The sequence below is a fragment of the Cajanus cajan genome, chromosome 4, assembly GCF_000230855.2.
Source record: "Cajanus cajan strain Asha chromosome 4, NIPB_CcT2T_4, whole genome shotgun sequence".
Lineage (NCBI taxonomy): Eukaryota > Viridiplantae > Streptophyta > Magnoliopsida > Fabales > Fabaceae > Cajanus > Cajanus cajan.
The window spans coordinates 77,026,314-77,042,978 of NC_138520.1; the positions used below are offsets into that span (position 1 = coordinate 77,026,314).

The window sequence follows — 16,665 nt, forward strand, 5'->3', positions numbered from 1 at the left end:
CTAGATGCTCTTTTTCAGCAAGGTCTAGACATTACAATTGAAGGAAAGAAACCAGAAAGTATGGGAGAGGAAGATTGGAAGACCCTCAATCGATTGGCATGTGGTACAATAAGGTCATGCTTATCAAGAGAGCAGAAGTATGCATTCTGCAAAGAGACCTCTGCTAGTAAGTTGATGACGGAGTTGGAGGAAAAGTTCTTGAAGAAAAGCAGTCAGAATAAACTTCACATGAAGAAAAGGCTGTTTCGGTTCACTTACATTCCTGGTGCCACAATGAATGATCACATCACTAGTTTTAATCAGCTTGTTGCTGATTTGTTAAACCTGGACGTGACTTTTGAAGATGAGGATCTTGCCCTAATGTTGTTGGGATCACTTCCTGAAGAGTTTGAGTTTCTGGAAACAACTCTACTCCATGGGAAGGTTGCTGTGTCTCTAAATGAAGTTTGTGGAGCCCTATACAGCTATGAACTGAGGAGAAAAGACAAAAAAGATAGCTCAGAGAAGGCTAATGAAGCTTTGGTTGCAAGAGGACGTCCGGTGATCCAGGCGAAAGGAAAGAAGAAGCGATCGAAGTCGAAGGCTAAAGTTGGGAAAGATGAGTGTGCCTTTTGTCGAGAAAAAGGGCATTGGAAGAAAGATTGTCCTAAACTAAAAAACAAAGGTCAATCTAAGACTGTTGCAGATTCAAATGTAGCTGAGTATGTTGATGACTCAGATTGTTCACTTGCTGTTTCTGGTTCAACCAGCTCTTCTAGTGCTTGGCTTCTTGATTCGGGATGCAGCAATCATATGTGTCCTAATCGAGAATGGTTCTATGATTTCAGAGAACTAGAAGAAGGAGTTGTTTATACAGCAAATGATGTTCCTCTTACCACACATGGGATTGGTTCTATTCGATTGAAGAATCGTGATGGAGCAATCAGAACTTTGAAGGATGTTCGTTTTGTCCCGAGTTTATCAAGAAATCTCATTTCTGTGGGAGCCTTAGAAGAGAAGGGTTTCACGGTGCACGCAGAAGGTGGAGTAATGAAGATAATCTCTGGAGCTCTGGTGGTAATGAAAGGAGTTCAGAAAAATAATAGGTTCTACTATTACCAAGGTACTACTATTATTGGAACTGCAGCAGTGGCATCCAGTGACGAGAAGGAGTTGGAGTCGGCCAAGTTATGGCATATGCGGCTGGGACACGCTGGTGAAAGATCCTTGAATTTACTCATGAAACAAGGATTGTTGAAAAATATTCAGGCTTGCAAATTGGACTTTTGTGAGCATTGTGTCAAAGGGAAGAAGACAAGGGTGAAATTTGGAACAGCTATCCATGATACTAAAGGTATTTTGGATTATGTTCATTCTGATGTGTGGGGACCTTCAAAAACAGCATCATTGGCAGGAAACCACTACTATGTCACATTTGTTGATGATTTTTCCCGGAGAATTTGGGTGTATGCAATGAAGACTAAGGATGAGGTGCTTGGAATTTTCCTTAAATGGAAAAAGAGGATGGAAACCCAAACTGGGCGAAAGATCAAGCATTTTCGAACAGACAATGGTGGGGAGTACACGAGTGATCCATTTAAGAAGGCTTGCGAAGAAAGCGGCATTGTCAGACACTTCACAGTCAAGCACACACCACAACAAAATGGAGTGGCAGAACGCATGAATCGAACATTACTGGAGAAAGTTCGGTGTATGTTGTCCAATGCTGGATTGGGCAAACAGTTTTGGGCTGAAGCTGTTGTATATGCGAGTCATCTTATCAATCGCCTACCATCAAGTGCAATTGGTGGCAAAACACCACTAGAGAAATGGTTCGGAAAACCTGCTACAGATTATGATTCCTTACATGTATTTGGCTGCACTGCTTATTATCATGTTAAGGAGTCAAAATTGGATCCTCGTGCAAAGAAAGCAATTTTCATGGGGATTGCATCTGGTGTAAAAGGATATCGTCTTTGGTGCCTAGAGACCAAGAAGACAATCATTAGCAGGGATGTCACCTTTGATGAATCTACCATGTTGGGAAAGGTGACAACAGAACAAAAGAAGGATGGTACTCCAAAACAGGTGGAGTTTGAAAGGAAGATTGTTTTTCCAGCAAATGATGAAGAAAAAACTCCTATGGTAGATGAGGAGTCAGATGAAGAAGAGGTTCATATCCAAGAACCTCCACAGCAACTTGAATCAATTGCATTAAGAAAGCCAAAGAGGACAACCATAATGCCTGCTCGTTATGTTGATATGGTGTCCTATGCATCTCCAGTTGCAAGTGATGACATTCCTACCACTTATATTGAAGCAGTCAAAGGTTCAGAAGAAGATAAGTGGAGAAGTGCCATGTCCGAAGAAATGGAGTCCCTTAGAAGGAACCAGACTTGGAAGTTAGCAAATCTTCCAAAGGGAAAGAAAGCAATTGGGTGCAAATGGGTATATGCAAAGAAAGATGGATTTCCTGACAAGTCAAAAGTGCGCTACAAAGCAAGGTTAGTAGCCAAAGGTTATGCTCAGAAGGAAGGAATTGACTACAATGAGGTGTTTTCTCCAGTTGTAAAACACTCTTCCATCCGTGTTCTGTTGGCTTTGGTGGCACAATTGGATATGGAACTGGTTCAAATGGATGTAAAGACAGCATTTTTACATGGAGACTTGGAGGAGGAAATCTATATGACTCAGCCTGAAGGGTTCAAGGTTGCTGGAAAAGAAAATATGTTTTGTAAACTTGAAAAATCGTTGTACGGATTGAAGCAATCACCAAGACAATGGTACAAACGATTTGACAAGTTTATGTTGAGGCAAAAGTACACAAGGAGCAAGTACGATCACTGTGTGTATTTGCGCAAGCTGCATGATGGATCTTTTATATATCTTCTTCTTTATGTTGATGATATGTTGATTGCTTCCAAGAACAAAGAGGAAATTGAGAAGTTAAAAACTCAATTAAATGGTGAATTTGAAATGAAGGATCTTGGTGAAGCAAAGAAGATTCTTGGCATGGAGATAAGTAGAGACAGAAAATTGGGAAGACTTTGTTTAACTCAGAAAGAGTATTTGAAAAGGGTACTAAAACGTTTTGGCATATCTGATGAATCCAAACCTGTTAGTACACCACTTGCTTCTCATTTTAAACTCAGTGCAAATTTATCTCCAAGAGATGCAGCAGAGAAAGCCTACATGTCTAAAGTTCCATATGCTAGCGCTGTTGGAAGCTTAATGTATGCTATGGTGTGTACAAGGCCTGACATTTCATATGCAGTAGGGGTTGTGAGCAGGTACATGCATAATCCAGGAAAAGAGCATTGACAAGCTGTGAAATGGATTCTACGGTACATTCTGAACACTGTAGATGTTGGTTTGGTATTTCAGCAGGAACAAGATGGTCAAAATGTGGTTGGATATTGTGATTCCAACTATGCTGGAGATCTGGATAATCGTCGATCAACTACTGGCTATGTTTTTACTTTGGCAAAAGCACCGGTATGTTGGAGGTCTACTTTACAGTCAACTGTAGCTTTGTCTACAACAGAGGCAGAGTATATGGCTTTGACAGAGGCTGTGAAGGAAGCAATTTGGCTTCAAGGGTTGCTTGGTGAATTAGGAATTCTACAAAAGCATGTGAAGGTGCATTGTGATAGTCAAAGTGCAATCATGTTGGCAAAGAATCAAACTTACCATGCAAGGACGAAGCATATTGATGTTCGTTACCACTTCATAAGAGAGATTATCGAAGAAGGTGGAGTGGCTATCCAGAAGATAAGGACCACAGAGAATCCAGCTGATATGTTGACAAAGGTAGTAAATTCAATCAAGTTCCAACACTGTTTGGACTTGATTAATATTATCAAAATTTGAAGACTGCATTGGTAGACACTATCAAAGATGAGAGATTTGAAAATATGAAATTTGCCAAGGTGGAGATTTGTTGAATATGGTGTGGCAAATTTAGTCCCACATCGAATAAGTTTTTTTTTGATGTGGCCAAATTAGTCCCACATTGGATAGGTTTGGGAATGTGTAGTGCCTTAGGTTCTATATATAGAAACCCTTCCCTTCACTTTGAGATCATCCCAACTACAAGTTCATTTGTAACTTCTAAGGCTTGTAGTTTTCTCTTCCCTCTCTATTGTAATATTTCTTAGTGAAATATATTTGGTAATGTCCGAGGAAGTAGGCATAATTGGCTGAACCTCGTTAAATTCTTGGTGTTCTTTCTTTCTTGTTTTGCTTTTGGTTTAAAATTTGCTAGACTTTTCCGCAACACTGTCATCTAATTATAACTCTTCATATATATATATATATATATATAATATATTTATTGACTTTAATAATAATTATTTTATGAGTCATATTGTTGACACCGGAGTTTTCAAATTGACAAAGGTTTTTCTTTTTTCTTTTTTTTAAATCATGCTATTAGAACTGCGAATCAACTAGACTTAAAGACCCAAAGTTAGTTTATGAGGGAAAAGTCATTAAAAGCATTTTAGTCATATTTCTAAATGATATTACATTTTACATCGTATAAAATATCCCTTCATGCATGCTTAGAACTAAATATTTAAACTGTAGAGTTTATAAAATTAAACATTTACAAGTAGATAACAATTATGCTCTAATATCATATACACCTAAAAGTCTGTTAAAAAATACAAATCATTACAGTATATATATAATTACATAATGAACATAAATAGATTTTGAAAGTTAGGCAATTAGCTCTGGAAAGGATATGATTATCCAATATCATAAAAAATATTTTGGACTATGTACCTACCTGATATTTATGATCTTTACGTATCCATTATCATAGGCATGATATCGACGTGACACACATACCCATCAATATATTAATAAAATTTCAAACAATTGATTAAAAGTTTGTCAATGAGTGAATGAGGTTAATTTGCTGATAACACCGGTCACCATTAATAGATGATAAGGGTATGTTTTTGATAATCTTTTTCATAAATATTTTTAAAAAATAAGAAAGAAAATCTGAAATTAATTAACTTCTCTAAAATATATTTTTAATTTATATATTTATTTTATTTTCATCTTTTTATTTTTTCTAAATATACTTATGAAGAAAGAAATCCTATGATTTTCTTGTGAATATATATTTAGAATAATATGTATATTGTGATATGTACTGTGATATTGTAATTCTAATAAATAAAAAGAATATATAACTAAATTGCATGTGGTGATCAAATAAGAGTGCTAATTGTTTGTCTCCAAGTCCAACTAATAGTGTAGCGTGACTTAAGAACTAATTGTTTACAATAAGGATGATTTAAGTTGTGTATATCCCATATATATTTGGAATTAGGTTTTTGATTATATTATTGAATTTTGTAATAGTCCACATGGATATGAATGGTAGGCAGCACCCAAAGTTATAATCTGTACGCCGCATGCATGAGGTATTCATTGTCTTTATTCATGTCTGATTGATTCCACCTCCACGCATGATCTTTGGTTATTCCATCACAAGCAAATGCAATATATATAATCTTCTTTCTATGATTGAATTCCCATCGTCATACTCATCCCTCTTAACCTACCTATATGGCCTACGCTTAAATGGTAAGACAATCTCAGCCAAGTTTTGTGACAGCTAGCTGTTAATTTCTTTCATTCAAATAGTACGACCAAAAAGAGAGATAAGTACAACAAATTCTGGATCAAATTAATAGTCTAATTTCATTGTTAAAATGCTAGAAATGACATATTAAATTTCCTCATATTGGACATATTTAGATATAAAATTTTATTTGTTGGATCGAAGGTTAATTAATATTTATTAGAAGGATTTTGCTTTTGGTACTAAGAATTTTATTGGATAGATATATTTGTCAAAAGTAAGATTTTAGTATTATAAAAATTATAGATTTCAATTTATGAAGATTCCAAGTTCGAATAAGATTTTAGATTATTTGATCAATTTAAAATGACATATAATTTATTTATTTTACAATAAATATTTTTTTATTAAAATGATAAGGAACAACAAATATTTTATCAATAACCATGAAATCTTAAATTATTAAGTAAACAAAGGCACGTTAATCATTTTATTTCTTATTTTAATGTGTAAAACGGTATTTAATATGATAATTAGTATTTTAGCATATGCAATAGATGTGTTAAATATTTAATTAAAATTTATAGTAAATTATATACAAATAAATATTATGTTTAATTGTATAAATAATATTAAAATTTATATAAATAAATATTTTTAAATATATAATTATATTTTAAACTTATGATAAATAATTAACATAATATTATTTTTATTTATTGATAATTTATTTTAAGAATATTAAATTTTAATTTATAAATAATTATAATAAATAAAAATTGAATTAGGTAAGTTAAAAAATATTTAAAAATTCTCTCATTAAAAAAAACTCTTAAAGTCGTAATATAAAACTTTATATTTAATATATAAGGATTAATTATTTTCTGTATAAAAAAAAAAGAAGAAGAAGAAGAAATATAAATATTGTTTCGTATAATGTATAAGAAGATTATTAGGTTTACCGAAGTTTACATAGTGATAGAGTTAGAATAGTATGACTTAGGTTAGAATGTTGATCCCATTATTATAATTTAAATGAATAAAAGAATAGTAAATTAAATTAAAGACATTATTGTTAATAGTATATAACAGTAAATCAAATTTGCACCGTTAACTATAAATTAACTATTAGGCATTATTTATATTCATAGATAACCTAATATTAATGTGTTGAAAGAGTGTGATGTTTGTATAGGAGGTTTTATTGATGGAATAAAATCTGGTTTGAATCTTATGACTTGCCATATATGTGAAGCTTTGTTGCTTTATGGAGTAGGCTTTGCAACCTACAGATACCGCTATGCTATTACTTTTGATACCTATCTACTTCCCTTTATTTCTCAACTCTCATGCTCAAGTAAGCTGAGTCAACTGTGTCAGTAACATTCACAAAAATCTTGTTCAGTATTGTATTATAATGATATAGATGAGATTTGAATAATAAATTTGGATCTAGTAAAATATCATTTGTAGAAAATTGATGGAACCAAATCTTAGCCCACCCTAATCTAAATCCAAGCATGATGATGCAGTTAGATTGAAAGAGTTGCATTAACATTGCATGGATCGAAATGGAAGCAACATCCTCATAGCTAAGTATCGGGTCACATCGCATGAGTGGTACGCCAAGTTTTCACTCGTAATCATATCCCACGCAATGATTACTTTAACACTTTAGCTGAAACACAACCTCCCTATAATGCTTTCCGAGTAATGCAAGTAGATGTGAGGTTGTGCAAACGGTGATTAATGATTTTGGAGCAACGTTCAATGAATGAGATGGTAAATTTTCCAGGAATAAAGCGAAGCAAGTTCGAGGACAAAAGAAAAGATTTGAAAAAAAAAGAGTTTGTGGATTGTCGGCGTGAGTGATGATGATTGATTGATCCAAATTGCACAGCATTGACATGCGAGCCGCAAAGGGCATGAGATTTGGATCGATATGCATGTATGCATGCGCATGCGTGGTGCATGTTGCATGTTGCATGTTGCATGTTGCATATTGCATGTGCGCGTGACGACGACAGGGCTGTTCTCCCCTTTTCCCTCCAGTTTCCTCGCTCGCATGCTATCACCGTCCTTTCATGTGCCTTCATGTCAACGTCATTCTCACATGCTTCCAACATCTCACATTATATTTTTACTATTATTTCTCATAAATATATGCCACACTTATGCTTTATTTCAAAAAAGAAACAAGAATTAAGGACAATAAATAAAATAGATGATAATTAATTTTATAGAAAATAAATAAGCAAAAAATAATGTAAAATTTATAATTGTTTGACAGAATAAAATTTGGTGAAAAAAGAAAAAATTAGTATTTTTAAAATGTATTTAGATTTTTATATAAAAATATTATTTAAATAATTATATTTGTACTATTTTTTAACTAATTATTTAAACACTAGTATAAGGGTAGTCTTATTCATATATTCTTTGGTAGATATTTTCACACAAATTCACTCTTAAAAAGTGAAATTAAATCCACATGGACCCACCATAATTTTTTCATAAATTACACTTAAATCATAATTCCATGACTACAACACAAGTGTGACTGTGTTTTTATCTTCTTCGACAAATGGAATAAAAATGATAGATCATGAGACCAAATTATATATCAAGAGTACAATAAAAGCGACGAAACTCTCTTAATGGTTAATCTTGACTCTAAATTTGTAATCACAATTTTGTAAGCAAGTGCAAAAGAGCAAAAGACTATAACTATTATTATATTTCATTATATTCTATTATTTATAATATATTATATATATTTACAAATTGACCGCAATTCAAATTAGTTTACTTATTAGTTTAATGGGTTAGTTAGTAAATATGTTAACTAACTTGACTTGAGCTTATTTAACTTATTGAACTACATTAAAATTGTTTATTTCTTTCTAGACTGTACTGGCAAGGCCTTTCGGCCACCAGTTGACCGATACCCGATCGACACCTAAAGGGCCGAACCAGGGTGCCGACATCCAACCGGCACCCAAAGGGCCGAACCAGGTTGCCGACGGCTGATCGGCCATTGGATACCTAGTGAATGTGAATTATCATTAATCAAAGGACAAGAGTCATCCTTAATCAAGGGTTAAGAGTTAATCACACTAATAAGCCGATTAGAGGCGTATTACCTAATATGGTAATCTTGTGCAGGGCCCATGGGAATCCGGGCCCATAAGGGTCAGTATAAATAGCTCATGTCACAAGGTAACGTCACTGTTCATTAATTGCTATCGATATTTGTGCTTTGTCCTGACTTGAGCGTCGGAGTGCCTTTTGCAGGTACCTCCCCCCTCACCGGAATATTCGATCGGAACTCTCGTTCGGCCCACCAAAATACGAGAAGATTACTAGTGTGCCCCTCAGACAGGTACATTTTGGCGCCCACCGTGGGGCCGAACCGAGAAAGACTTGAAGACTTAACAAGGCTATGACGAAGACAAGGAGAATGAACACAGAAAATCACCAAACCGAGGAAGAGCACGTTCAAGTTGAGGACGAAACTGATCTCACCGAGACCGTGCGCTTGCTCAAGCAGGAGATGGCTGCAATGAAACAGCAGCGAGAGAAGGATGCAAAGGAACTTTCGGCTTTGAGAGCCGAAAATGAGGCGTTAAAGAGTCAAGACTCCTCATGGAAACCTACCCAGCCTACTAACACTCAAACACACGGATCTTACCAATCCCATGACATCCATACCTCGGCTATCCATGCCTCGGCTGCGGCACCACAAAAATTTGAATCGGCCCTGCCTACAGTTGGACGTCCCACCGATGTAGCAACAGTGGGATCACACCGGCATCCTTTTACACCTTCTATCATGCAGTTGCCTTTAATGGATAATTGGAAATCGCTGCCGATTGATAAATATGATGGTACTTCGGATCCTGACGAACATCTTGATGTTTTTCTCACGCAGGTGACCTTGAGCACCACGGATGATGCGGCTTTGTGTCGGATCTTTCCAACGTCTCTCAAAGGCAGGGCTTTGAGTTGGTTCACTCGGCTACCCCCTAACTCAATCGACTCATTCAACACCTTGTCGTCACAGTTTACCATCCAGTTCGCAACGAGCCGTCCCCACAGTTTGACCTCTCTTTCATTGGTGAGCCTTCGGCAGGACAAGAAGGAATCCCTTCGGACCTTCATGGATCGTTTCAACAAAACAGCATTGGAAATCAGAGACCTCAACCCGGCCGTAGCACTCCATCACCTCACAACAGCACTGAAGCCAGGGCCGTTCGTTAATAGCATTTGTAAAAAACCTCCTTCGGACATGAATGACTTACGAAGGAGAGCCGACAAGTATATGCAAATGGAAGAGTTGGCCGAATACCGCAGTCAGGCCCGTGCCGAATCAGGGGGCAAGGCCGAAAAGCAATCGGAACCACCATTCAGGGGGAAAGGCAAAGACATAACACTGCGAGACCGACCCACTCGAGGTCTGAAATACTCTCATTACACCCCCCTGAACGCCAGCAGGGCAACGGTGTTAGAGCAAGCCCTGACATCTGAAGTGCTAGCAATCCCGAAGAGGGCCTCTACCCCACCACGAGCCGATACCAGCAAGTCTTGCAGATACCACCGTAACCGTGGACATTCTACCGAAGAGTGTGCTGCCCTTAAAGATAAAATAGAAGATTTGATCAAGCAGGGACAGCTTCACAGCTTCGTCGATCGGTCAGGCTCATCTCGACCTCGCTCAGCATATCAGCCGCGACACCAGGATCGGCATCGGCATGATAGCTCAGAAAGGACACGGCGAGGCCGAAGCAGGTCTCGCGATAGGAAGGACGATCCCTCGGCCGTTCAAAGGAGGGTGATTAATACAATCGCAGGAGGATTTGCCGGGGGTGGTTCGACCTCCTCAGCACAAAAGAGACACTTGCGCGCTATTCGGTCGGTTCACGCTGTTGAGAGACAGCACTCACGAAGATTACCAACCATAACCTTCACTGATGCCGACTTTCAAGGCATCGACCCGTGCAGGATGATCCAATGGTGATCAGTGTAGAAATTCACAATTGCATCGTCAAGAAAACACTGATTGACCAGGGCAGTTCGGCGGATATCCTATATTGGAATACCTTCAAACAGTTGGGTATTTCGGAAAAGGAGTTAATCCCTTATGATGATCCACTGGTCGGTTTTGCAGGTGAAAGGGTAAGCACCAAAGGATACATTAAACTTCTCACCCGCTTTTGTTTTGACGAACAGGAAAGCAGGGAAATTCAGATAAAATATATCGTGGTTGATGCTAACACCTCCTACAACATCCTCCTCGGACGACCATCGTTGAACATGCTAGGTGCAATTGTCTCGACACCGCACTTAGCAATGAAGTTCCCATCCAACAAGGGGCAGATCCTTACAATCCATGCCGATCAGAAGGCGGCTCGAGAATGCTATTTTGCTAGTCTACGCGTATCTCTCGTAGAAGAAAGGCAACAAAAATCCAAGAGAGTTCATGCTGTAACCCCTTCGGCATCAAGCAAATCTGAAGCATGGGATCTCGATCCGAGAATGAATGACGAAGAGCGCTTCGAACCGATTGATGAGAAGATCCAGCTACAACTCGGCATACTTCCAACCCAAGTCACATACATCGGCGCCGATATGACCGAGGAAGATCACTCAGCCTTGAGCCTTGTGATCAATCGAAACAAGGACCTGTTTGCATGGACACCATCCGACATGCCTGGCATAGATCCGAGTGTTATGTGTCACAAATTGTCAATATGTGCAGAAGCACGACCGGTTGCTCAACGCAAAAGAAAAATGGGAACCGATCGAAAGGTGGCAGTTGAAACTGAAGTGACAAAGTTACTTGAGGCCAGGTTTATCCGGGAAGTTCAGTACACTACGTGGTTGGCAAATGTAGTCATGGTAAAAAAGCCAAACGGCAAGTGGAGAATATGCACTGACTATACGAATCTCAACAAGGCATGCCCAAAAGATGCTTACCCACTCCCGAACATTGATCGGTTGGTTGATGGTGCATCGGGTCATAAGGTCCTCTCTTTCCTTGACGCCTATTCGGGATATAACCAAATCCGAATGCATCCCGGTGATGAAGAAAAGACGGCTTTCATCACTGACACAACTAATTATTGTTATAGAGTAATGCCTTTCGGATTAAAGAACGCAGGAGCAACTTATCAGAGATTGATGAACAAGATTTTTCGACGCCAGCTCGGCAGGAATATGGAGGTATACGTCGATGACATGGTTGTCAAATCCGAAGGCATCACACAGCACATAACTGACCTCTCCGAGGTATTCCAACAACTCCGCAAATACGACATGTGGCTCAATCCGGATAAGTGTGTGTTTGGCGTATCAGGTGGAAAATTTCTTGGCTTCATGCTCTCGGTGAGGGGCATTGAAGCCAACCCTGATAAATGTCGAGCGGTCATTGATATGAGAAGTCCCCAAAACCTCAAGGAGGTTCAGAAATTGGCCGGACGGCTCACATCTCTTTCAAGATTTTTACCATGTCTCGCCGAGATTGCCAAGCCTATTATCGGTTTGTTAAAGAAGGCTAAGAAGTTTGATTGGTCCGTCGGTTGTGAAGAGGCCTTCAAGGAGTTGAAGCAACGTCTCGGCTCCCCTCCTGTTCTCTCTAAACCCGATCCGCAGGCGGATATGGTGGTGTACTTGTGTGTGTCAAACGAAGCCATAAGTGCCGTTATTGTGCAGGAAAACGGCGAGCAACGGCCTGTGTATTTTATCAGCCGGCTACTACAAGAAGCCGAAACAAGATACCAACTCTTGGAGAAGGTGGCGCTAGGGTTGGTGCACGCGGCACGATGCCTTCGCCAATATTTCCAGTCTCATCATGTGGTGGTTCGGACTGACTGCCCGATTGCCAAGGTACTGCGCAAGCCAGAGTTGGCCGGCCGAATGATGGCTTGGTCAATCGAACTCTCGGAATTCGACATCACCTTCGAAGCGCGAGGCCCTATTAAATCTCAATGCTTGGCTGATTTCGTGAACGAGTTGCAGCCGAAAGGCCATTTTGTAAGTGACCTATGGACAATGCATGTAGATGGGTCTTCAAATAACCAAGGTTGTGGAGCAGGGGTGATCCTCGAAGGACCATCCGGATTGGTACTCGAACAATCCCTGCGATTTGCATTCAAGGCCTCCAATAATCAGGCTGAATACGAGGCATTACTGGCAGGGTTAAGACTCGCCCAAGAAGTTGGTGCTCGGCGAGTAGTGTGTTGGACAGATTCAAAAATCGTCTCAGAGCAAGTCAATGATCACTTTCAGGTGAAAGACCCTAACTTGTTGAAATATTACCATATGTTTCGGAATGCACAAAGCGCTTTCGATGAGGTCTAGGTCAAGCATACCCCTAGAGAACACAATGAACGCGCCGATCAGCTAGCTCGGCTAGCTAGTAGTAGCCGAAAACCGGGGCAACTCCGAACTACTCTGCATCTTGACCTCGCAACCCCTAGCGTGAAACCACTTGAATGTATGCCGGTTAATGAACCTCAACAGACCTGGATGACCGAGATAATGGATTATATTGAGTTGGGAAAACAGCCAACCGAACAGTCTGTCGCCAAGAAGCTCCGCACACAGGCGGCCCGATACTCAATCGTAAACGGTGACTTATACCGCAGAGGCTTCTCCACCCCATTATTAAAATGCATTGATTCAACACAAGCAAATTACGTGCTGAGAGAAATCCATGAAGGGATTTGTGGTTCTCACTCGGGTGGAAGAACTCTAGCTGCCAAAGTGTTAAGAGCTGGGTACTATTGGCCAACTCTTAAAACCGATTGTGCCGAATTTGTGAAGCGATGCATACAATGCCAACGCCACGGGAATATTATTCATGCCTCGGCTGAAGAGTTACACAGCATTAGCGCCCCTTGGCCGTTTGCACTATGGGGAATGGACATCCTCGGTCCGTTCCCCCTTGCCAAAGGCCAATGCAAATTTCTGTTGGTCGCAATCGATTACTTCACAAAGTGGATTGAGGCCGAACCGTTAGCAACAATCACAGCTGGTATGGTGCAGAAGTTTTTGTGGAAGAATATTGTCACGCGTTTCGGCATCCCGTACGCCATTGTAACGGACAATGGTCTTCAATTCACAGATCAAAAGTTGAACAAGTTCATCCAAGACTTAGGCATTCGGCACCGATTCACATCGGTTGAACATCCTCAGTCGAACGGACAGGCCGAGGCGGCGAATAAGGTTATCTTAATAGAGTTGAAAAAGCGCTTGGGAGATTCTAAGGGCGCATGGGCCGAAGAACTGTTAGAAGTCTTGTGGGCTTATAGATGCACGCCTCAATCCACAACAAGGGAAACCCCATTCCGATTAACATACGGCACTGATGCCATGATACCTGTGGAAGTAGGTGAACCTTCTTTCCGTCGATTGCATTTCGACGAAGAAAGCAACAACTCGTCCCTTAGAGCAGAAATTGATGTCATAGATGAGGTCCGTGACAAGGCACGTATCATAGCCGAAGCATGCAAGCAAAGGATGACTAGGCGATTCAATTCCACCCTGGCAAAGCGATGTTTCAAAGAAGGAGACCTAGTATGGCGCGTTCAGGGATCGGCCCGGCGTAACCCCCGCGAAGGAAAGTTGGCAGCCAACTGGGACGGCCCGTTCAGAATCCGTCACTCTCTAGAAAATGGTGCCTACAAGCTTGAGGAGCTTTCGGGAAAGGTCATTCCAAGAACGTGGAACTCGACTCACTTGAAGGCTTATTTTAGTTAGCAATGTTTTGTGTAAAGTTAGTATCTGCTGTATACATACAGAGTGCACTCTTTTCCTTGATCGGTCTTTTCTCCTCTTATAAAAAAGTGAAAAGAGGTTTTGGCCGACAAGGTTTTTAATGAGGCACATATCAATGAAAGGCAATTCATGTCCTGGTTATTCTTACTCTTCTACTTGTTCAAGAACTTAAAAAGGTTTCCCTCCCGAGTAACCAACTCGGCTAAGGATGTACCTTCCCAACAAAGGTTTCCCTCCCGAGTAACCAACTCGGCTAAGGATGTACCTTCCCAAAAAAGGTTTCCCTCCCGAGTAACCAACTCGGCTAAGGATGTACCTTCAAATCTCAAAAAGGTTTCCCTCCCGAGTAACCAACTCGGCTAAGGATGTACCTTCCCAACAAAGGTTTCCCTCCCGAGTAACCAACTCGGCTAAGGATGTACCTTCTCAACAAAGGTTTCCCTCCCGAGTAACCAACTCGGCTAAGGATGTACCTTCAAATCTCAAAAAGGTTTCCCTCCCGAGTAACCAACTCGACTAAGGACGTACCTTCAAAAATCTCAAAGCATGAAATCCGAATAACCGCATTCGGTTTTGAATCAAAAGGCATCAAGTCCGAATGACCCCATTCGGTCTTGACTCAAAAGGCATCAAGTCCGAATGACCCCATTCGGTCTTGACTCAAAAGGCATCAAGTCCGAATGACCCCATTCGGTCTTGACTCAAAAGGCATCAAATCCGAATAACCGCATTCGGTTTTGACTCAAAAGGCATCAAGTCCGAATGGGGTCATTCGGTCTTGACTCAAAAGGCATCAAGTCTGAATGACCCCATTCGGTCTTGACTCAAAAGGCATCAAGTCTGAATGACCCCATTTGGTCTTGACTCAAAAGGCATCAAGTCCGAATGACCCCATTCAGTCTTGACTCAAAAGGCATCAAGTCCGAATGACCCCATTCGGTCTTGACTCCAAAAGGCATCAATTCCGAATGACCTCATTCGGTTTTGACTCAAAATGCATCAAGTCCGAATAGCCTCATTCGGTTGACTCAAAAGACATCAAGTCCGAATAACCTCATTCGGTCTTGACTCCAAAAGGCATCAAGTCCGAATGACCCCATTCGGTCTTGACTCCAAAAGGCATCAAGCCCGAATAACCTCATTCGGTTTTGACTCAAAAGACATCAAGTCCGAATAACCTCATTCGGTTTTGACTCAAAAGGCATCAAGTCCGAATGACCCCATTCGGTCTTGACTTCAAAAGACATCAAGTCTGAATAACCTCATTCGGTTTTGACTCAAAAGGCATCAAGTCCGAATGACCCCATTCGGTCTCGACTTAAAAAGCGTCAAGTCCGAATGACCCCATTCGGTTTTGACTCAAACAATCAAAATAAAAGGGCAAGATACACAATCCAATGATGAGTTTCTTCAAAAAACGAGTACTTATCATTAACAAACGTTAAAAGGCTCTATCGGCCAATACTACAATCAACCTACACTAAAGTCAAATTAAAAAGGCTCTATCGGCCTGCCATACAACATAATCACTCTTCGGCGTTGTTGCCCGCGTCATCTTGCACCTCAGGCTCTCCCTCTTGATCTTGGTTCGGCTCTTCCTGTTGGGTTTCAGCCTCATCATCCGAAGCATCAAGGGTCTCTTCATCCTCGCGGTCTTCATTCGGCGCGTCATTGTCAGGGACGGCCCCCTCGGGCATATCTTGGAAAGACATGAAAGACCCTTGATAGAAATCTTTCGACATGTCAAACTCAAATCCCTCCCTAAACCGACCGAAGTGTTGTGCTTGCCGAAGGGCATGGCGAAACCCAGCTTCATGCTGAGCAACGATACGCTCCTTGGCTTGCTCTTTTACTCGTTCCAGTTCCGCCTTAGCTTCCTCTAGTCGGCGCTTTTCATCGTTCGCGGCTTTTTGCATGTCCAGCCGAAGAGTATCATTGTTGCGTCGCTGTACATCAAGTTCGGCCGCAAGTTGACGACTCTTTGCTGATGCTTCTTCAGATGCCGCCAGAGCCTCGGCTATGGCCTTATCGGCGTCCTCAACCCTTTGCCTCAGTTGAACCAACTCGCCGATTGGCTCCATAGCAAGATGGTGCGCGAGTGCCAATGACCGAGACTGCACCTCGCAGAAATATTTCCATTTCGCCACGGTATCCAACTGGCCTAAGAACTCACGGCCATGATCCGAGACTGAGTTAGACCGAACCACTGATTCGGCAGTGACGTCTTCACTCAGAAAGGCCCTCGACATCAGCATGGGGGGCACGCAAATAATTGTCCCACCTGGGGAGGATGCCGAGTGCTTAGA

At 40.6% G+C, this 16,665-nt stretch overlaps 1 protein-coding gene across 1 annotated transcript; it reads left to right on the forward strand.

Annotated features, from left to right (window-relative positions):
• The first annotated feature begins 9,023 nt into the window (after nucleotides 1–9,023).
• Nucleotides 9,024–12,940, forward strand: LOC145957541 (uncharacterized). The gene is made up of 2 exons (XM_083073816.1): nucleotides 9,024–10,369; nucleotides 10,567–12,940. The coding sequence occupies exons 1-2, from the start codon at nucleotides 9,024–9,026 to the stop codon at nucleotides 12,938–12,940; spliced, it is 3,720 nt and encodes a 1,239-aa protein (XP_082929942.1).
• The last annotated feature ends 3,725 nt before the right edge of the window (nucleotides 12,941–16,665 follow it).

Coding starts and splice junctions, on each gene's coding strand:
- LOC145957541 (XM_083073816.1), top strand. CDS start 9,024: ATGACGAAGACAAGGAGAATGAACACAGAAAATCACCAAACCGAGGAA. Junction 10,370..10,566: donor ACACGGCGAGGCCGAAGCAG/GTCTCGCGATAG, acceptor CCGACTTTCAAG/GCATCGACCCGTGCAGGATG.